This window comes from Ursus maritimus, unplaced genomic scaffold, assembly GCF_017311325.1.
Source record: "Ursus maritimus isolate PB19 unplaced genomic scaffold, ASM1731132v1 scaffold_25, whole genome shotgun sequence".
In the NCBI taxonomy this organism is placed as follows: Eukaryota; Metazoa; Chordata; class Mammalia; order Carnivora; family Ursidae; genus Ursus; species Ursus maritimus.
In genome coordinates this window covers 9,815,184-9,838,194 of record NW_024425008.1, presented here as the reverse complement: position 1 = coordinate 9,838,194, position 23,011 = coordinate 9,815,184, and the positions used below count along the sequence as shown (strand labels likewise).

The following is a 23,011-nucleotide window of genomic DNA, read 5'->3' as shown; positions in this document are numbered from 1 at the left end:
CAGTTTGCTGCTTTGGAGGACGGTTCTCAGCTGGGCAAGCAGCAGTGAGTATCTTGGCTGGGGGGCCTCTATCAGCTGAATTCTCATCTGTGAGGGGGAGGGCGTCTGGAAGAACACCGTAAGGATGATTCCTGTGTGCCCAGGAACCCAGCAGTGCACTGTCCACAAAGGCATTCTGGAAATGACTTCTGATTGATTGATACTAGTCTGAGAAACATCTTCTCTTAGCTCTCATTGGAAAGGGGATTATACATATCCTTCCTTGTCTTTAGAGAAGCAGATGTTACAAAGCAATTCTGTATGGAGAGAGGTATTTTAGTTCAATTTAAAGGAAATTTATGTGACAATTTTAGGGTGCACAAACAGTTCTGAGATAAACATTTCTCGGATCATAGAGTCTGAGACTGAAGAAGAACTTAGAGATCAAGCATTCTGTTCTGCTAGTTTACAGACAAGGAAACCGGGACCTTCAATAGAGATTTGGTGTCCTTCTATTGTCATTAGTTTTTAGACACCATTAATACCTCTCCTCCAAATCCCTGATATATAGATGGTAGAAATGACTATTACAAATGAATTTTGTACAAAAAGTGCTACAAATGAGTTTGAATTAATTTTATCCTGAAAATTTTGTTAAACTCTATATGCCAGTCCAGTAAAATCCCCTTGGAGTGTTCAAAATCCAGCCTTAGGAATTTCTGAGGCGGGGAGACAGTATTTTTGAACCATCATTGACGTGGCTACCTTGTTCTGTAGAGGACAAAGCCGCAAAGACAGGTATGTAATTAGTTAAACAGCCACTTCAGGTGAAGAAGCTGGGGAGAAAGGGTCAAGATGGAGAAAAGGACTCAAGGGCAAGTTCTGTAGTTGGAAAGAGGGCAGGAGAAGGCATGTATCCTCTGGTATGAATCCCACGCAGTGCAGACGAGCGGGATCAATCCCCAGATTCCATTGGCAGCCTGAGTCAGATAAGGAGGGCATGACAACTAGAAAAGCTCTGGAACTTTTTAGCGTCTGTTTCTAGTTGAAGTTCTAGAGGTGAATAAACACCACTCCTTGTGGTCCCCTTTGGTCATTGTGCCCAAAAGCCTCTGTGGGTGTAGACTAGCTTTCAAGGTTTCTGTATCACTGGAATTGATTTTCCCATTTGTTGTTTCAGATGGTAGAAATGGTGTGTCTTCATGTGATTAGTTTAATGGAGGCATTGCAAGAATGCAATTCAACAATTTTTGTCAAGGTAGGAAAATCTTATGATTTTTATAGACCGTTTCTTGCTGCTAAAAACAAATGTGAATGTACTTTGAATGTGCCTTCGAAGAGGAAAATAAAACTGATTTGGTTTTGACTTCCAGAGTTGGGGGCTGGAGGGTTCAGGCTCATGTAACAACCCTTCTCCATATGGTTATCATGTTATTTTTGCCCTTGCTCGACTGTGATGGACTCTAGCTGTGTTAGAGATGTTGGACCATGATGGCATGTTAAGACCAATAATGAAAGTATTACTGGGCAACATTGATCTGAAAACGACCTTATATAAATTGGTTGGTGGTGTCGCATCTTGCAAGATATCCAGAAAACCAAGGAAAATAGTCTTTCATTGTTGAACTTGTTGGCTAGTATTTTTCTCTAAGGTAAATTAATTTCGTTTCTAATATTACTATCCTAAATCACTGTTTAGTGTACAAAAGTAATTTAAGTATTTGTCATCTGCCCAAGGACATCAGACATACTAATATAATAAAAATTAGACTAAAGAATAACATGGTTTCTTACTCACTATCTTCTCACTCACTATCCACTTCCCCTCTTTTTCCTTTCCTTCCTATCCTTCCACCTCTTCATCTCACTGATTCTTTGCCCTTCCTCTACCAGTTCCACCTGCTGTTTATCTGTCACGTGTATATTCTATTGTCTCTGCCACCATCACCAACCCCCAGCACACAGAGCGCATCCGTCTGGGACCTTATAACTTGTTGTTTTGCTCCTCGGTTGACCCTATTCTTCGATAAAATTCACTTGTCAAGTTAACTCACACGATGCTGAAGAAAAGCAACCCATTTTTAGAGAAAACTTGACATTCTTCAGAACACTGCAAGGTAGCTGGTTCAAATGGGTTAGATAGAGCTTGATAGTCAACAGCAAAAGTCAACACCATGAGAGAAACTCTATGACTCACACTCGGATGACCATACATGATTTTATTTTTTGTAGCTTTATTAAGGTATAATTTAGATACAGTAAACTATATATATTTAAAATGTATAATTTGATAAGTCTTCACATACATTATACCCATGAAAACGTCACCATAATCAAGATAATGAACATATCCCTTGCACCCCTAAAGTTTTCCCATATTCTTTCTAGTCTCTCTTTGCCACCACTCCTGTATCCTACCTCCCCATCCCCAGGCAACTACTGGTCTGTTTTGTGTCACTATTAGCTAGTTTGCATTTTCTAGGACTTTATATAAATGGATTTATATAATACTCAAGCTTTTTTCCTCACCTTCTCTCATTCAGAATTCTATTGAAATTAATCCATTTGGTTGCATGTATCAATAGATCATTTCTTTTTCTTGATAGTGTTCCATTGTGTAGCTATATCACATTTTCTTTATCCATTCATCAGTTAATGGACACATGGGCTGTTTTCAATTTGGGGCCAGTACAAATAAAGCTGCTATGAATATTCATGTGCAAGTGTTGATGTAGATATATATGCTTTCATGTATGTTGGATGAATGCCCAGGAGCGGACTGGCCAGGCCACATGATGTGTGTATAACTTTTCAAGAAACTGACAAACTGTTTTCCAAAGTGATTGTGCCCTGTTACGTTCACAGCAGCAGTGAGTGAGCATTTCAGTTGCTACACATCTTTTCAACACTTTGTATAGTCAGTCTTTCATTTTTAATCCTACAGATTGTGTACTGATATCTCATCCTGGTTTTTTTTTTTTTTTAAGATTTTATTTATTTATTTGACAGAGAGAGACACAGCCAGTGTGAGGGAACACAAGCAGGGGGAGTGGGAGAGGAAGAAGCAGGTTCCCAGCAGAGCAGGGAGCCCAATGTGGGGCTTGATCCCAGGACCCTGGGACCACGCCCTGGGCCAAAGGCAGACGCTTAACGACTGAGCCACCCAGGCGCCCCCTCATCATGGTTTTAAACTGCATGTCCCTGTTGACAGGTGACATTAAACATCTTTTCATGTGCTTATTTGCCATCCATGTATCTGCTTGGTGAAGTGTCTATTAAAATTATTTGTCCATTTCTTTAGTTGGATGGATTTTTTTTCCTTATAATTGGATTTTAAGGCATAAGTCCTTTATCAGATATGGAATTTGTGAAGATTTTCTCTGTGGTTGTCTTCATTATCTTAACAGTGTCTTACGAAGAGCAGAAGGTCTTAATTTTGATGATGTACCATTTATCAAATTTTTCTTTTATGGGTCATGCTTTATTGTTGTATTTTTAAAAAATCTTTGTCTAATCCAAGGAGAATTGAGATCTTAACAATATCGAGTCTTCCAATCCATGAACACAGTATATTTTTTAAATGCTTTTGTTAACTTTTTTTCCAGAAATATTTTGTAGTTTTCTGTGTACAGGACTAGCATATTTTTGTCAAATTCATCCCTACGTATATCATAGTTTTAGGGTATTTTAAGTGGTATGGGTTTTTTTATATCTAAATTTGTGATTGTTCATTGCTAGTATTTAGAAATACAGCTGATTTTATATTGCTCTTTTACCCTGCGAACTCTTAAACTCATTTATTAGTGCCAGTAGCGTTTTTGTAGATGTCATCAGCTTTTCTGTATAGACAGTTGTGTTATGTGCAAAAATAAAGGCAGTTCTGTTTCTTCCTTTCCAGTCTTTATACCTTTTATTTCTTTGTCTTGTTGCATTGTTCTGGCTAGATCCTCTAGTTAAACAAGTTGAATAGAAGTCGTTGAGAGTGGGAAACCTTGCCTCGTTCCTGATCTTAGGAAGAAAGCATCCATCTTTCCTCATTAAATGTTAGCTGTCAATTTTCATAGGTACTCTTTGTCAAACAGAACAAGGTTCCCTTCTATTCTTGGTCGGCTACAAATTTTTGTCAGGAATAAATGTAGGACTTTTCAAATACTTTTCTTACATTTATTGAGACGGTTATTTGACTCTTCTTTCTTGACTGTTAACAAGATAAATTTTATGGATTGATTTTTGCATGTTTTTCAAAAAGATTTTTTACTTATTATTTATTTGAGAGATAGAGAATAGTGAGAGACAGCACGAGCAGGGAGGAGAGGGAGAAGCAGTCTCCCTGTCAGGCCGGGAGTCCGACATGGGGCTCTATCCCAGGACCCCGGGATCATGGCCTGGACCAAAGGCAGATGCTTAACTGACTGAGCCACCCAGGCTTCCCTGATTTTTGCATGTTAAACCAATCTTGTATTCTCGGGACAAACCATACTTGGTTGTGATGTGTATTATCTATCCTTTTTATATCTTGCTGAATTGTATTTGCTAACATTTTAAAATAATTTGTTGCATTGATGTTCATGAGGGATGTTGGACTGTAATTTTCTTTTCTTGCGATAACTATTTTTGGTTTTCGTATCAGGGTAAAGATTGCCTCGTTGTGAGACCTTCCTTTTCTGTTTCTTCCTTTTTTTGTTTCTTGAAAAAGTTTGTATATATTTGGTGTTATTCTTCCCATAAATATTTGATAGAATTCATGAGTGGAACCGCCTGGGCTTAAAATTTTCTTTGCAGAAGGGTTTTTAATTACATATTCAATTTCTTTAATAGATGTAGGGCTATTTATCTGTTTATTCTTGTGTGATCTTTGGGGTAGTGTATGTCTTTCAAAGAATTTGTCTGTTTCATCAAAGTAGTCAATTTTATTGGCATGAAGCTACTCATAATATACTTTTAATAGCTGTAGGATCAGTAGTTATGTCACCTCTTTAATTCCTGACATTGGTGACTTGTGACTTTTTTTCCTGGTCAGTCTGTATAAAGGCATATCAATTTTAGTGAGTTTTGATTAAAAAATAATAACCAGCTTTTGAGTTGTTTTCATTGATTTTCTGTGTTTTTTGTTTCATTGATTTCTGTTTATTATATTCTTTCTTCTGATTACTTTAGCTTTAACTCACTCTTGTCTATTATAAATTTCCCTCTAAGCACTGGCTTAGCACTATCCCACAATTTGATATGTTGTGTTCTCATTTACATTCAGTTCAAAATACTTCCTAACTTCCATTTTGCTTTCTTTTTTGACTCATTTTTGGTTATCTAGAAATATATTATTTAGTTTCCACATATTTGGGGATTTTCTGGTTATGGGTTTTTAGTTCTGTTTGTGGTCAGAGAACATACTGTATATGATTTCAATCATTTTAAATTTATTGAGACTTACTTTATGGCCCAGAACATAGTCTATGTTGGTAAATGCCCTACGTGCACAGGAAAGAATGTGTCTTCTGCTGTTGTAGGGTGTAGTTTCCTATGGTGCTTGTCCAAGTCTTCCATGTCCTTCCTGCTGTCTGTATACTTAGTCCATCAATTATTGAGAAAGGAGTATTGAAATATCTCTATAATTGTGTATTTGTTTATTCATCTTTTCAGGTTTTCCAGTTTTTGCTTCTTGTATTGTGAATCTCTGTTATTAGGTGCATAAATGTTTAAGATTATTAGGTCTTCTTGATGAAATGCGTTCTTCAGGGGCTGTCTTCACCCTCAGTAATCTTCTGTGCTATGAACAGTACTTTGATATTAATAAAGGCAGTCTGTTTTTCCTTTGACTAGTGTTAGATGGTCTATCTTTTTCTATCCTTTTGCTTTTTAACCTATTTGCGTCTTTATGCTTACAGTATATTTCTTACAGGCAGACGTAGCTGGGTGTTACATTTCTTTTAAATCCAGTCTGACAATCCCTTCCTTTTAGTTGAGGGACTTTAAACTATCTTCATTTAATGTGTTTTGTGCCACTGTTGGGCCTAAATCTGTCATCTTGCAATTTGTTTTCTGTATTTCCCATCTGTTCTTTGTCTCTTATTCCTTTTTTTTTTTCCATTTGCCTTCTGTTGGCTTGAGTTTTTAATGATTAAATTTGGCTACAATTTCCTCTTCTTTTTCTAGTTTCTTAAGATGGAAGGTTGTTCTTTTGAGAAACTTCTGTACTATCATCAGTGTTTAGTGCTCTGAATTTCTTCCTTTAGCTGCATTCTTCCAAATATTCCATTTCCATTCAATTCAAAATATTTACTAATTTTCCTTTTAGTTTCTTCTTTTCCCACGAGTTATTTAGAAGTAGAAGTGTGTTCTTTAGTTATCTTATTAGCTATATGTTTTAGTTTTTTGTGGCTGATTTGCAGTTTATGGTGTACATTTTTAAGTTATCACTGTCTCCTTCAAGTAATATCATATTCGTGTATAGTATAAGAATGAATGATAGTATCCATCCATTGCCAACCTTGCTGTCATCCATTTTCCTTCCGTGTATGTTATAAACCAAACCACACATTCTTACTATTTTTTTTTTTAAGATTTTATTTATTTATTTGACAGAGATAGAGACAGCCAGTGAGAGAGGGAACACAAGCAGGGGGAGTGGGAGATGAAGAAGCAGGCTCATAGCGGAGGAGCCTGATGTGGGGCTCGATCCCACGACGCTGGGATCACGCCCTGAGCCGAAGGCAGACGCTTAACCGCTGTGCCACCCAGGCGCCCCACACATTCTTACTATTTTTGCTTTAAACAGTCAGTTATCTCTTAAAGAGACTTAACATTTTTTCAGTGTTTTTTTATATATGCTATTATTGCCATATTTATAGTTGCCATTTTCAGTGTTTCTCACTCCTTTTATAGATCTAAACTTCTTCCTTCTGCCCAAAGGATTTCCTTTACTATATCTTACACAGGTCTGCTGGTGATTGATTCCTTTGCTTTTGTACATGAGAAAGTATGTACTTTGCCTTCGTTTTTGAAAGATATTTTCACTGGGTATTGAATTCTAGATTCGAACGTTAGATTTTTTTTTTTCAGTACTTTAAAGATATTGCTCCTCTACTCCAACTGCCCAGTTGTTTCCAACAAGAAATCTCTATTATTCTATTTTTTTTCTTCTGTATGTAATATGTCCTTTTTTCTTTTTCTTTTTTTTTTTTTTTTGGCTTCTTCTAAGATTTTCTCTTTACCATCATTGCTAAGCAAGTTGATAATGAAGCACCTTGGTGTAGTTTTCTTCATGTTTCTTATGCTTGGGTTTGTTGAGCTTCTTGGATGTGTGGATTTATAGTTTTCTTTATATTTGAAAAAGTATCAACTATTGTTTCTCCAGTATTTCCTTCTATGCCTCTACTCGACATCTCAGTATTTCCTCTACCTTCTTGACCATATGGAACATAGTTACAATAACTGTTCTAGTGTCCTTCTCTACTAATTCTGTTATCTATATCATTTTGGAGTCTTTTCCAGTTGGTTGATTTTTTTTTTTCTTTTTCTCTTTTCTTTTCTTTCTTCCTTTTTTTTTTTTTTTCTTTTTAGAGGTGGGTGACTGCCAGAGGGAGAGAATCTTAAATAGGCTCCATGCCCAGTGCGGAGCCCAGTGTGGGGCTTGATCTCACAACCCTGAGATCATGACCTGAGCCAAAATCAAGAGTTGGATGCTTAACGGACTGAGCCATCCAGGCGCTCCTCCAGTTGATTGATTTTTATTCTCATTATAAGTCGCCTTTTCTTGCTTCTTTGTATGCCTGCTAATTTTTTATTACATTCTTCACATTTTGAATTTGACTTTCTTGGGTGCTGGATATTTTCGTATCCCTATAAATATTTTTTGAGCTGTATTTTGTGATATTGTTAAATTATTTAGAGTAGTTTTTTCCTTTTGAGACTTGCTTTTAAGCCTTGTCAGGTGATCAGAGCTGCATTTCATCTAGAGCTAACGTTTCTTCAGCACTAAGGTAATAGCTTTGTGAGTATCCTACTTGATATTCTGTTAGTTAAAGAATTTAAATTAAAAAAAAAAAAGGAATTGTCCACTCTAATTTGTGGGAACACAAACCATTGCTGACACTGTGTGATCGCCACTCTAATCTTTTTGGGTTGTTTTTTCTTCAGCCTCGGGTAGTTTTCTCACATGAGTGCACTGGTCACTATGTAGCTGATGACTCAAGGGGGACCCTTTACAGATCTTTAGAGTTCTCTCTCTCGCTGTCTCTCTGTCTCTCTTTCTGTGCAACCCTCCTCTCCAGTACTCTGCCTGACAAACAACACACCTTCGCCTCCCTGGACTCCCAGCTGCATTTCCTCAACTCAGGAAAACAGTCAGGCTCTGCCCAGGTCCTGCAAACTTTCTAGGCAGTGAGCTAGGATAATTGTAGGGCTTACCTTGTTTCCTCTCCCTCAGGGATCGCTGTGCTGCCCTGCTGATGCCCAGGGTCTGAAAACCATTGTTTCATAAACTCTGTCTGAAATTTTAGTTGTTCGAGGCAGGAGGGTAAAACTGGTCTTTGTTACTCCATCTTTGCTGAAAGAGAAAATTTCACACCGAGGCCTGGAACAAGCATGGAGTGAAATGAATATATTCTAACTGAGCAGAAAGTCTTGATCCTGTAGCATAAACCAAGATAAGAAGAAAGGTATCACTTTTATTTTGGTGAAAAACAACCTATTTTTTTTAATGTCCTTCAGTTTTCTGGATATCATTTCTGGAGAGGGAAAAAACCCCCAACCAACTTTATTATAATTACATTACAGAACCCAGAATACATTACATCTAATTCTTACTGACAGCTTTGTAGGAGCCACTAGCAAAAGGGAACTGAAATGAATGTTATTCAGTAAGTCAGATTAGCATTCCTGAAGTAGAATGACTGTTGGATTATATAATGCTATCAATAATTATGAGATTTAACTTGAAGACTTTAGTCATGAGATTCATAAATAACAACCCTGAAGGTCCTTTGTGGGTATGTATTAGAATGATATGGTCACATGTTTCATAAATGGGCTAATAGCAAAAACCTTTCTCAAACCAACCTCACTATTTCCCTTGATTGCCTCATACAGGCCGTTAGCCCCAAGAATAGCTCTGGGAAAGGTGTCCACCCAGGGTCAGAGTACTCAGTGCTTCTTGGCTCCTACCCTGCTTGGTCCCTCAGGATCTTAACAGGAGGTTAGTTTGGGTCTCTCCTAAATGCCAAGAGGCATATGGGCCTGCCCCATATTAAATAGCTTAGAAGTCAACAAAAGTTACAAAAGTTTGTAGACATTAGGACCCTTAGAGCTTGTTTTTTGTCATTGTATAGACATTGGAAAGGAAGTGGTTAGACTAGTTTATTTTTCCCAATCAGAATGTTTACATGAGCCAGTCCTGCTAATGGCCAGAGAACATAGCTTTCTCTGTCACTGACCTTTGTAATCCCACAGTTTGTTGTAAGGGTTGGTGGTTGGAGGAAGCAGAAAGAAAATGTAATTTTCTGATTAAAAAAAATTTTTTTTACATTTTCTGATATTTTGAGTTTTAGTCCGATTATATCCTCTGGTGCATACCATACGCTGTTCCAGTACCAGGGCCTGGGTGGCTGAAACACAGAAACTTCTTATCCCACAGTTCTGGAAGCCAGAAATCTGAGGTTAAGGGGTCGGCAGAGTTGTTCCCTGTGAGGGCTGTGATGCGGAGTCTGTTCCATCCTTCACCCCCCTCACTTCTGGGGGTTTTTGGCAGTCTTTGGCGTTCTTGGGCGTGTAGACCTCTGCCTTCATCTTTGTGTGGGGCTCTCCCTGTGGGCGGACCTGTGTCCAGATTTTCCCCTTTTTATAAGGGCATCAGTCATCTTGGATGAGGGGCCCACCCTACCGTCGAATGACCTCATCTTAACTAATTACATCTGCATGGATCCCTCTTCCAAATAAGGTCACATTCTGAAGCAGTGTGGGTAGGGACTACCGTGTATTTTGAGGGGGTACGATAGAGCCCATGACAACTGTACTCCTCTATTGAACAGGAGGAGGGGGTTGGAAGGAATACAGAGCGGAGAGATACGATGCTTATTCGTGTGTTAAAGATTTGAGCCGCGCCCTCATAAGGAACCTAGCATTTCCGAACTTACTGGACCAGCGCCCCCCCACCCCCCATTTAAACCCACCAAACTAGAGAGCTGTGGAACATACTCTGGGAAACACTATTCTGTCCCAGACTTCTGGATTTATGAGGCCTTTTGGTCCAGAGGGATGAACCATGGCTGAGAGACCAGAGCAGGGAGAGGAGAGCTGCTGCTGGAGGCCCTTGGGCCAGACACCCTGTGACCTCCTAGGAAGGGCACAGCAGAGGGGCTCAGGTGGGACAGAGGGGCAGCGGAAGGGCAAGGCCCCACATGCCTGCAGTTTGAGCACCTCGCTCTCTGCCAGAGCAGGGACCCTCCGCTTGCCTGCGTGCCACCGCGCTGCTGGCCCAAGTCCCTCTTGTTGTGGCCCCCCTTCCAGATCACAGTCAGGCGACCTCGGGGAGTGCTTTTTTCCTACCACTGGAGGATTTTGGCCACTTCCTGGCGAGGTATTCTTAACAACTACGGGAAATAGAGTCGCCGTCCTACTCGGGGGACTCCATTTTAGAGATCCCCGTGGAGGAAATTCTATTTCAAGAAAGTGAGGATTTAATTAAATAAATACACATTTCATTTCCCGTGTGTGGTAGCTTTCAAGAGACAATCAGTCATTGACTCTAGAGTGTGTGTTCCGGGCACTCATGGGGGCCACTCATTAACCTCCCAATGCTACCAGCTCAGCGGGGTTTGGCCTCAGAAAGATGTTTTTCCGTTAATGGATAACTCCACAGCAGGGTCCCATCCCTTTTGTGATGTTAAAGGGGTTCTGTGTGCCCAGCCTTCCCAGGTGGTAGCTGAAGCTTATGGGGGTGGGGACGGAGAACGCGAATAACAAGGCTTCTGTGTTTCTCCACACAGCTGATACCTATGTGGTTGCCAATGATTCAGTCAAATATCAAGGTAAGTCATCGCTGGGTAGACCAGAAGCTCAGTTCCCTCCAGAGAGGGTCATAACATTAACAGCGCTCCCTGAGGCGCCACTTGCTGTGGAGAAAGGTGACCTCACCCTCCTCCTGGCCTCAGGGGGCTGATACAGCGGGAGACCCTGTAGGCCGAGGATGGGGCGTGCAGGCTGAGGCGATGGCAGGGGCCATGCTTGTACTATATGCTATCCATGAGGGTACAAGTGGAGGGGGGAGCCGAGTCCGAGCGAGGCTCATCCCACCTTCTGTGGACACGCATGGCCTCTGAGCCCAGGCATATTCAGGCTATTTCCTGGCCACTAAAATAGACTTTTTATGGGGCGCCTGGCTGGCTCGGTCGATAGATTATGTGACTTAATCTTAGGGTCGTGAGTTCAAGCCCCACGTTGGGTGTAGAGATTACTTCAAATAAATGAAATAAATAAACTTTAAAGAAAAATAAAATAGACTTTTTGTGACAGGAAGGATTTTATTAAGGAAGGCTAACGTTGAATGAATGACAGAACTGAGCCAGAAGGGAAGGGTCCTGCCCCCTTGTTCTACCGATGAGAAAACACGGGATCAGAAAGAGGAATCACTTGGCCAGGGCTCCACAGCCAGGAAGGGAAGGACCCTATCCCCGTGTCTTTCCCATCGGTAGGCCCCACCTTGAGTGACGCATCGTCATTGTTGGGCCAGACGTACTCCATGATTAGTCAAGGTTCCTAGGGCTCGACATGATGATGGCAGAGCTAGCCACTTGCCCCACCCAAAACTGGGCTCTGTCTAGGGCACCAGGAGCACAGGGGAGAAGGTGGAAACCTTCTTGCTGAATTTCTTCTCAGAGTCAGGGAGGGATGTTAGTGAATAGAAGAGGGCTGACCTCAAGGTCCCCAGACACCAAGAGAGAAATGCAGCTGTCAGCAGTGAAGGTCGGCTTTGAGTCCGGGGTCATGGTGTTGGTGCCATTTGTGGCCACAGGTGGGGGTGCCTGCACTGCTGAAAACCTTCTCTTGTGCTTTTCCTGTAAAAACAGTTGCTTTTTCCAGATTGCCCCTCCCCCTGCTCTAGGGAAATCCGAGGCCAACAGAGCTTACAACCTAGCCTCTTTGTGTGCATTACCACGAGAACAGAGAGACTACAATCATGATTAAAATGTACCGAGCAACTATTGTGCCAACTTCTATCCTAAACCCTCCATGAACTCACCCTTAAAAGAAAACCCCATGAGGTGTTACTCTCCCCAGTCTGCCCATGAGAAAAATTCAAACACAGAAAAACCTTGTTCTAGACTTGTCCACAGGGGGGCTAGGATCTGGACCCAGGGAACTGGCAGCAGAGCCCAAGCCCCAGGCCCGTGTGGCGACCGGCTCTGGGGGACACGTATGTGCGTCCACCCCTAACCCAGCGCGTCAGCGTACGTTCCCCTTGCAGCGAATGAGTCGGGGTGGAAATGGCGTTACTTGGATGGACCTGGGCCAGAGTGACTTTAGAATCTCAGTCCCTGGCCCGCGTCCGCCACCCTGCCCACCGCCAAACGTGAGAGGTTGGCCTTCGTGTTGAGGCCTGGCGGCCCTCGCGCCACAGGAGAGTTCTGCCTGCAGGAGAAGCCCGGGCTGGCGCTCCCTTGGGTAGACGGCAGACCCTGGAAGGAGAGAAACTAAACTCGCTGTCTCGCCCTTCCTCAACAGCACTTATCGGCCGGACTCCAGCTTCGCCTCCAGGCCATTCAGAACAACGTGAACCACCACAGCCTGAGGACGCTGCCCGGCTCGGCCCCGAGCAGCGCCGGCCTGGTGGCCCTCCGCAAGTGGCTGCAGTGTACCCAGTTCAAAATGGCCCAGGTGGAGATCCAGTCCTCGGACGCGGCCTCTCAATTTTATCCTCTATGAGCGGACTCCTCGGCTCTCAGTGTCAACACTCTGGTTTAGCAATAATGGGTTTCAAAACAAAACAATTTGATCCAAGCAGGTTGGGGACATATTGGTACTGTACATTCTCTTTCTAGTTTAGTAAAAAAAAAAAAAAAAAGACGTGCAAAAGGCCAGAGAGGGCCCAAAACATGAAGCTTTCTTGCTACACATCTTTCTGATGACTCCTTGGGCTATCTGATTAAGTGTTTCCTTACATTATTTTTTAAAAACCAAATCATTTTTCTTTAACTAACTTCTATTTTTTTTAAGAAAAAAAAAAAACAAACAATAGACTGGTGGGTACTCACAGAAAAGTTGTATAAGTCCCCCTGTTGCTATTTTTGATGATAGAGAATAAATAGGGTTTTTGAAACCTTTGTAGTGTTTTTTCTTAAAATCCACTCTTGGCAATGCAATAAAAAAAAAAAAAAAACCCGTCACCATAAGCCAGTGACACTTGACTGAAGCTTTTTGTCATTATCCTGGGAAAAGTGGCAGCTTGCAAGGACCATTACAAAGTGCACTTAGAAATTAGGTGGTTAAACTGTGCCAATGGTTTTTCTTTGTTTTATAATATCATTTTCCAAAACTGTCCAGTAAGTTTTATTATTTTTAAAACTAATTTTTCAACTCATTCGTTCTAGGCTGTACTTTCTTGTAAGCTTTATGAGAACCACTTTAGTTTTGTGAATAATAAATTTTATTCTTTTGTTAATACTTGTATACAATTCAATTTAAAACTGTAGATTGCATACTGGACCAGACGACCCCCCACACTGGCACAGAGCACTGCACCTGGAGTTATGTTTCATAAAACGGGATTTTAATAGTGTAAGAGCACCAAGATTTATCAGCACTTCTACTTAGCATTTGACTGTGCATTCACAAATGATATTTCTCTTCTCTATCCCTGTAATGCACTGACTACAAGAAGACTTACTATACATTTAAGCTGTATATTGACATGCTATTAAATGCATTTTTTTTATTATCTTTGTGAGCCTGGGGTTTTTTAAAAATCAGTTTATACGTTGCTTATAAACTTGTAAAACTTCTAACTTCCCTTAAAATTAGATACAGCTATTGAGAGGAAAAGGCTTTCTTTCTTTCAGGTCATCTGGTAAGAGAAATACACAGTTTATTTGAAGTCTGTTCTCCAGGAAGGACCTTGAGGGCATGAGGCATTGCTCTTTTTTTCTTTATTATTATTATTTTTTTATGTCGGTTATCATCAAGAGGCCTCTCTCTTCCACTGGGAAGTTTGAGAACTTCATGCTTCTCAGGGGGAAACAGGTCCTCAAATGTTGAAGTGTTTCGCATGAGTTCTAGAAAGACAGGGTGGCCGAACTTCATCCCTATGAGAACTTGCAGGGAACCAGTCGGTCCCCAGATTAAGAATGTAGAAACTAGGTCATTCTTCTTGTTTTATGAAGGAGCTCTTCTGAAAGGCCTCCCCCCAGCTAGAATCCTCCCCGTTGTGCTTGGTTATGCCTCGTCAACGTTCTGACTTCTGTAGAAAGTCGTGCGTGTATTTATTGCACTTGGAAACCGTGACAGCTTAGAGGTTCTGTCCGGTCTCTGTATCCCCAGGGTCTGGCACGTACCCCCAGTGTAATTAACGTCCCTTGAACGGAATGGATTTGATTAAGCAACTGGTCTTTCTTGAGCTCCCCAGGGGGCTTAGCAAGGGCTGAACTGTGACATTTTCTTTTCGAGCAGTGATTCCTGGAGGGGGTAATGGAAACAGGCCCGCAGAGGAGGACTTGGCTTCTTTCTGTGTGGCGGGTTTGACTGATGCCACTCTTGGCTCGTCCTGAGTCCACCCCACTACAGGCAGCCCCGTTCTACCAGCAGACAAGGTCTGGAGTCCTCCCCAGGCTCTTTTCCAAGCCCCGTTCTTTCAATGGACTGCTGCCTCAGTTTCTCTTGTATTTGCATCCCCCCCCCCCAAGGGCTGGAGAGGAACCCTCAACTCAGCCCTCTTGCCTGCGCCCCTATCTAAAACTTACTGCTGTCCGGGATGTTTCCTTTACCCCAGTCACAATCGGGGTCTTGGCCCCACCCAGGCAGGTCTTCTTACCCCTGAGAACTGTGACCCGCTGTCCTGCCAGCCTGACCCAAATACTGTCCCTGCTGGGACCCTGCCACTTCCCTGGTTTATAAAGACCAGTAAGCTGCTTCTCTGGCCTCCGCTGTCCTCAGGCCCGTCCCCCAGTGTCGTCATCTTCTTCTAGCCTTGTGTCAGTCACCCTCTCCCACCCGCCAGCAAGTCAGACTTAGGCTCTTGCAAGAAAAGAGTTAGGACAAGAGAGGACAGAAGGCACTTGAGCAGGGTCGGCCCTAACGAGTAAGAGGAGAAACCGTTCACCTAGATCAGGGGTCAGCCCACCTGTTTCTGTAAGGTTCTATCAAAACACAGCCGCACCCAGCATGTACCTATGGTCTATGACGCCTTTGTGCTGCAAAGGCAGAGGTAAAGAGCTGGGACAGCAATGTGCGGCTCTGAAAGCCTAAAATATTTACCACCTGGCCCTTTATGGAAAAAGTCTGCTGACCCCTGGCCTGGTTGACGGCCACGGACAGAATGCGCGTGGAACCCTTGCGTGGCTATAGCTTCCTGCCACCTCAGGGCTTTCGAAATTTTGTTACTAATATTTCCTCCTCAGTTCCACAGGGACCATGACACATTCTCCTTCACAGGGTTGTTGAGGTGAGAAAAGAAAGCGAGGAAAGGGAGCAATGCCTGGAGCACGGAAAGCACTCGAAGTTACGCCTTCCTGTTCTTTTTCGCACGTTAAAGCCTAGGGAAGCAAAGCTACTTGCCCGAGGTCACACGACGAGTAAGAGGCAGAGCTGAAACTTGACCACAGGCTGTCTAACCCAACCACCGTGCTCTTGACCACTGCCCAACACACCCCAGCCCCACGTGGCAGCCTGGCAGCCGCAGAGGACACAGAGAATCCAACAAATTTCGCCTGATCCCGAGTTGGCCAGTCCTGATCATTGGCTTGGAGAAGGGCCAAGGTGTAGATCCCATGTTCCCTCCGCTGTGGAATCCTACTGGCTTCAGAGTGTGAAGAGAACATTCTGAGATGCCCACGGGGAGACTGAGCCCAAATCTGCAGATGAGTAGATTCCATGATCGTGTGCAGTGGACACGCCTCTTACTAGTTGGGTGACCTCGGACAAGCTATTAAACCTCTATGGACTTCTGTTTTTCCTTATCTGTAAATGGAGCTATCTACCCATCTCTCGGGGTGATGGAAGGCTCACGTGGGTGGAGGACTGTGATGGCACTTGGGAGACTTCAGAATCTCTGGACCGCCAGGAAGATCAGTGCCGGCTTAAGAAGATCACTCGAGGGGACAGCTCACAGCTGCAGACTCACCTGGTTTTTCCTCCAGCTAGTCCCTCAGAAGCAAGACCTACAAGGCCATGAGAGCCAAACGTGATCAGTAGCCAAGGGTGTCCAGTCTCCACTGTACCGGAATCCTCTCTTTGCAAGTGTGTCGTTCTGCCTATCGTCGGGATGTTTTCAGCAAATCTCTTCCCAGAGGGTCCTCTCTGAGGTCAAGTGCTTGCAACAACTGCTCCATTTCCAAGCTACAACAGGCCAAATAAGGATTGGATGGGATTGGATTAGAGAAGACGGGTTAGCCACCAAGACTCTTTCCTGAGCTGGGGTTGAAGGGCCTCTGGTGATAACTGGACAATGTGGATCATTTCATTACTTCTTTAGTAGAATTAATTTGCAAATATGTATATTCGGGCAGATGGAGTGTTTTGACAGTAATGGAAGTAGTTGGAACTCGGTGGAATAGTACCAGACCCATGTTTTCCTGAGAGTTGATCCCTTTGGGAGATGGCTAAACTCTTATTCATAAAAGGTTGGCCAGTTCATTCCACCGACAGGAGCCACAAGCAGGAAGCCTCTTGAATAGGTTTCGAGAGAAACCAAAAGAGCCATCATGGATTGAGTGTCTACTAGGTCCTGAGCACTTTACATACGTTACCTTTTCTCCTCTTAGCACCCCCCACACTATGATTCCCATTTTGCAGGTGGGGTCACTGAGGCCCAGAGGTTATAGGACTTCTCCAAGGTCAGGCAGCTGGCTGTAAGAGCATTAGGACGAGACCGTGTCTGACTTCAGGGCAGAGCTCCACTCAATGAAGATTAACATCTCCTCCCTTTTTCTGGGCTCTTTGGGCCAACATGTGACAAGAGCATGGGGCAGAGAAGTCCGAGGGCTTTCTTGGGGGCAGCTCCATCTTGGTGTTTCTGTTTATTGATCATTTATCATAAATTCCCATCAAGCCAGCGTCAGCTTCGTCTGACAAGGGCATTTTCCCCTTTGCTTTGGGGAATCCATCTATTTGGAAAAAAAACTATAGCTCACACATTGAATCACATTCAGTGTTCCACTTAATGGAATAGTTTTATGGGAAAGAACAAAAATTTATGAACTGAAGCGTTTGATGATGAACCCTTAGATTGGGGGGCTGCTGGGAGTTGGCTCAGCCCTGCAGACGCTTGCCTCAGTTAATTGTAACCCTCGCTGCCATGTGGGAGGCCTTACTACCTGTCCAGTGCTGCCGAATGACATCTCATCTAATCGTCACAAAGCGATGTGAGGAAGGTACTTCCATTATCAGCCCCATATTACAGATGAGAAAAACGAGGCACAGAAAGATAATACTTGCAGAAATCACTCAGTAAAAGGTAGAACAAAATTTGAACCCAGTTCTGCCTGCCTCCAAACACCCTGGTCCCTTCTACTACATAATCAGATAGTTACTGATGGGTAGAGTCCTACACCGCCCCCCTGACCGACGGCGAGGTCTGCGCCCCCAAAGTCCCCACCTGGCAGACTACTGGTTGACCTTGGCCCACGGTATGTTTAGCTGATGAGCTTCAACTTTCCATTTCTCCTTTGGGTTTGAAATCTCTTTGATGGCCCACACAGGCCCCAGTTTTATACAGGTCCCACTGCTGACCTCTGTCTCCCGAGCAGGATGACTCAAAAGCCACTTAGCAAAGCCCTGTTGCCTCTACGTTGATCTGCAAGGCCTGGCTTGTGTCCCACATTCGCCTGCCAGGCGGCCGTGTGACTTTGCCACCCAGTTAAGACTGACCCCACGTTTTATGCGCTCCCTCCGCCAGCCAGTGACGAAGGAGGACTTGGGGCTGCTCTCAGCCCCTCGTGGCCTTGCTGCCCCCGGCGCCATTCCTCTGCCCCATCCATGTGGCTGCTGATTGGGGCCCCTGCCCCTCCACATGCCCACGCGTCCGTTTGATCTCATTTCTGATTGATGCCGGGCTCCCCCGTCTGCCGCCTTCCCGGTTTCTCCCACCTCTGAGAATGGAGGTCAGTGGGTGGTGCCCGGTGAGCCCCTGGCACCGGCTCTTTGCTGCGGGGGGCACAGGACATTGGCAGAAGCCGCGGATTTGGTTGAAACAAAGAGCTGGCTTTTTAATTATGCAGCCCAGACAGGCCCCCACCAGCAGGCCGGTGGAGAGGGGAGCCTCCCGGGGCTGCCTGGCAGACGCCCTGATTTCCGCTCCTTCGAGTGGCCACTTGGAAGAGAAAGGAACCAGCAAGTAATCAAGCGTGAAGGACAGAAACACTCCAGGTGAGGACAATCACGCCGCTGAGCAGGGGGTGGGAGTGCTGTGCAGAGGGGGATCAGGCCAGTTCCCGACAGCGACAGCGGGGCGCACCCAGAGCCTGCTGCTCAGAGTGCTTGCGGCCCGGCTGAGGGCTGGGGGAGGCAGAGGATGGGGACGCAAGACAGGCTGGGCAGCCAGCTCGGTTGGAGACCTGGCCCAGACCTGTCCTGTGAGCGTGGGCACGTCCCTCCATAAGCCTCGGTTTCATCAACGGCCAAACAGAGATGGTACTTGCTCTCTTCCAGCCTGTTTGCAGAGAGCGAGTGAGATGATGTCTGTCGGTAGCTAGCGCAGAGAGAGAGCCGTAGCAAGGAGGACACCCAACCTTTACGGAGCGCTCGCCACTCCTAGGTATGCCAGGCTCTGTGCTAAGCACCCAACGTTCACGCAGCCGTGGGGTCCTCAAACTGTAATGCCGCGTGACAGGTGCCGTTGTGCTGGAACAGTCGCTGCTTGCAGTGGGAACTGGGCTCAAGTCCCTAGTGCGGGCCCCCCTGCGTGGCTGGGCTTCGCGTGGTGACTCAAGGCTCCCTCCACGCTTCTCTGCTTGAATGAGCCGCTGGGAAATCCTCCACGCGGTGGGTTCTGTCGTGCTTTGGACTTCACGTAGTAGGAACACACCCTGGTGTTTGTAAGGGGGATCGTGTTTTGAAAATAATACATGGGTATATTCTTTCTTCTTCTCCAGGAAACCACATTCCCAGCCTGGCTCCGTGGACAGCATGGGCCAGGAGGAGGTTCAGCTGGAGAGAAAGTTCTGGTCAGACGGGATGAGGAAGCACAGAGCCCACCTCTTCTGGACTCTGCTGGATTCTTGGCAAAAAAAAAAAGGGAGACAACTGTAGGGCAGGGCTCAGAGGCCAGGGGGTGAGGTGTTGTAAAAACACCCAGGTTGGAAGTTCGAGGGGACCCCGGCAACACGGGGACACAGAAACCTTAGGAGAAGCGCCTGCACCCCGGCCCCCCAGCCCTCTCACCCCCTGCATGTGGGTGCAGACTCCGGAGTCCCCATAGCTGGGGCTGAGAGCAGGAAGCCGGGCCGAGCCCGTGGTCAGGAGAAGAGATTTCTGCAGTCCAGACATTCGCCACTGGAGCCATGGGGGTGCAGACTGCTCACCCCCAGAGCCTAGAAGGACCCAGGCACAGCCCTGCAGTCACCTGTCAGGGAAGCAGCCCAGGCTGGGCCCCAGACCTGCCAGGTCCTCGACCGTTCCATCTGAGTTTGGCTCCCTCTGCACCAGAGACCCCAGACACCTGCTCAGGGGTCAGCCTGGGTGCCTTCTAGAGGGGAGCAGGCCTGGGAAGATGGCTCGAAGACTGAGCAGCCACCCAGGAGACAGAATCATCCCAAAGAGACTAGGTAAATGAGAAGAGGCCCAAATGCCATCAATTTGCGAATCCGGGTTTTTCTACTCTCCCACCCCGACCCGCAGTAAGGCGGGGGCTCTGAAGAGTTATGTGCAATAAAGTGCTGTATTTTTTTTTTATTCTGTGTTTATGGTGTTAAATTCATAACCCACAATTACTCCGTTAATTAACTCTACAAATATTTCTTGTGCCAGGCAATGTTTGAGGGGCTGGAGATTTGGCCATGAATAAAACCAAACACCAGAGTGGGCCCCTGTTCAGGGACCTTCTATCCTAATGGGAGGAGAAGGCCGTAAAGAAAATGCGCGCAGGTATCAACATGGGCCCCTGGGCTGAGAAGTTCTATATGGAAATGAACTGAGGCAGTAGAAGAGACAATGAGCAGGGGGCCCAAGAAAGCCACATGGTGACCGCTGGGGACAGAGTGACTGTGAGGACATCAGCGGGCACTTAAGGAGCAGCAGGGAGGCCAGGTGGCCCAGCGGAGGGGCCGGGGGGTTGGGGATGTGGGAGAAGCGGGGGCCAAGTCAGGAAGGGCCTTGTGAGCCAGGGGAAGGTGTGTGGCTTTTATTACAATCGTGGAAGAAGTCGTGGGCAGGTTTTTAACTCATGTATGATCTGACTTGGTTTTGTAAAGATCCCCCAGCTTTTGTGGGAGCCGATGGTGGGGACCGCAGGTGTAGAAGCAGGGAGCCGAGGCCGGGACTCTCCCTGGAGTCCAGGTGGTGGGGGCTTGGACTGGGGTGGGGGTTGCTGAGTTAAGCTGGTTAAGCTGAGTTAAGCTCTGAGCTTCGGAGATGGACATGGTAGGACTCGCTGGTTTATTGGCCGCTGGTCCGAGGCACAGAGGCTGAGAGCATGACCGCCAAGGCTTGTCCTGAGAGGCAGTGGTGGTACATGAGGCCACGGGTGGAGACGAGGAAGGTGGGATGTTGCGGGGCCGTGGAGGGGGAGTCGTGTTAGGCTATGATGAGAGAGCTGTTCACAGGAAGTGAGCTGCTGGAGGCGAGTAGGGAAGTTGAGGCTGGACGTGCAGCCCTGGGCCTGGATGAGCTTGCTGGGGAGTGTGGGGAGACAGAGAAGGGAGAGTGCTCGACGCAGAGTCCAGGCACGATGTGTGCCGAGGCCTGGCGGAGGGGAGGCAAGCCAGCCACGGTGTCCAGCGGCTTCTTATCCCATCACCCTCGATAATGGCGATAGTGCCATTTGTCATCAACGGGCCGTGAACCCAACTGTGGCTCTGAAACTCTCTGTCTTCCCATGACCCAGACACGCTTATCACACTCTTTTTTTGATGTTTGACATAAAAAGTGAAATAGAAAAATTGAGTTCCTCTAAAGAACATGAGAGCCCCTGAGAATATGTCCTGCTTGAAAGGTGAAGGGCAAACCTCCAGGCAAAAGTCAGTGGCATTGAAGCTGGCCTCACGCCCCAGACCTTCCTCAGCTCTGCTCTTGGAGGACAGCTTCGGAGCAGCCTCACTGATGGCTGGCTGTGCGGTGGGCTGTGTTGTCACCACCTTAGGACCCCTCCGTGTCCCTGGGCAGGGATTGCCCTTCCTTGGGCTGGGCTCACTTCTGGATACAGCCCCGTGTGAGCAGAATATCTGCAAGGCCGCCATCAGAGTGCCTCTCTCTTTGGGGCAGGGCCTTGCCCCTCTAGGAATCCCTGTTCAGAATGTCGTAATCCCTGTGTGTCAGAGAGCCCGGAAAGGAGGACATTTGTCTTTATTCATTTTTTTAAAAGATTTTTTATTTATTTATTTGACAGAGAGAGAGACAGCCAGCAAGACAGGGAACACAAGAAGGAGGAGTGGGAGAGGAAGAAGCAGGCTCCCAGCAGAGCAGGGAGCCCGATGCGGGGCTCGATCCCAGGACCCTGAGATCACACTCTGAGCCGAAGGCAGACGCTTAATGACTGAGCCACCTAGGCGCCCTGACATTTGTCTTTAAATTAAGAGGTGTGGGGTGGGGTTGCCAGGAGTAACATAGAAAATTTCCCAGTTGCTTCTAGTTTTAATGCTAGAGACGGCGAGTCACCTCAGAGCAGATCTTGGCTCCAGGAAGAATTCCCGAGTGTTCTACTTCATGCCTCAGGGAAAGGATGGGACAAGGTTTTTGTGTTTGTCTTGGCAAAGAAAGGAGCATGCTTTCACTCAAGAAGTTCCTTTGAGAAGAGAGATGTAGCCTGGACCCCATTCCTTTTGGGGTTCACCATTGGAAGAACCTCTCTGTTGGCCAGAGGCTGCCCTTGGCTGAGGTTGGTTGACAAGAAGGGACCCCTGAGGACACTTGCTGGAAGAAATAGGGGTGTGGCATGGGGGCAGGAGCACGGTCCTGAGGCCAGGGACTCAGTGGCAAGGGAATGACTCTGAACGACCACCCATTGTAGACAAGGCCATGGTGACAGCGCCCAACAGGCGGCTGGAATGATGAGAGCCCAGTGCAACCTCAGGGGTGCAGGATTCTGCTTCCTGTCCCCACCCTTGGAGAAGCCATTCCAGGAAGACTCTCTTGATGTCAGATGGGAAAATAATTGGATGTATATTGAGATGGGAAGCACCATTTGAAATCTGAGGCCCTGTCTGGGTTGGAAAGGCCTAGAACTTGTAGCCACAGAGAACTGGATCTGAATATCAGCTCTGCCCCAGACTGCTCTTTGGACCCTTGGTAAGTCACTTAACCCCTCTGAACCTCAGTTTACTTACCTGTAAAATGGGGACAACCTGCGTGCCTCTTAGGCTTGCAAGGCGGGTAGAGAGAGGTAATGTATACAAAGCGCTGTGAAGGTGGCCGAGGGTGTCCCTCCACCTTTGCACTGGTGTCGCTGTTAGCGCGCACATCTCGGGTCCATCCCTACCACCCAACTGGTTCTGCAGGGCAGGGCCCCCTCTTGTTTCTCTGAATCCCCAAGGCGCAGCATGGTCAGCCCCCCGGGTCTGAGTGGACACAGGCTCTCCGGGGGCTCGTGGGTTCAGACAACAGAGGAGAGCACCCAAGTCTCCATAGAAGAGAGTAGGAAGTCGGAGCTATGCATGCAGGGCTGTGGGCACCGAGC

General features: G+C 45.9%; 1 protein-coding gene across 2 annotated transcripts in view; it reads left to right on the top strand.

Moving 5' to 3' along the window:
• UNC79 (unc-79 homolog, NALCN channel complex subunit) overlaps positions 1-13,888 on the top strand; it is a 185,738-nt gene extending 171,850 nt beyond the window's left edge. For both annotated transcript variants that reach the window (XM_040641500.1, XM_040641499.1), the window contains 3 exons: positions 1,160-1,237; positions 10,962-11,003; positions 12,697-13,888. In XM_040641500.1, the coding sequence (XP_040497434.1) occupies positions 1,160-1,237; positions 10,962-11,003; positions 12,697-12,897 (321 nt within the window). In that variant the 3' untranslated portion in view covers positions 12,898-13,888. The remainder of the gene's footprint in view (positions 1-1,159; positions 1,238-10,961; positions 11,004-12,696) is intronic.
• Positions 13,889-23,011: the final 9,123 nt, after the last annotated feature.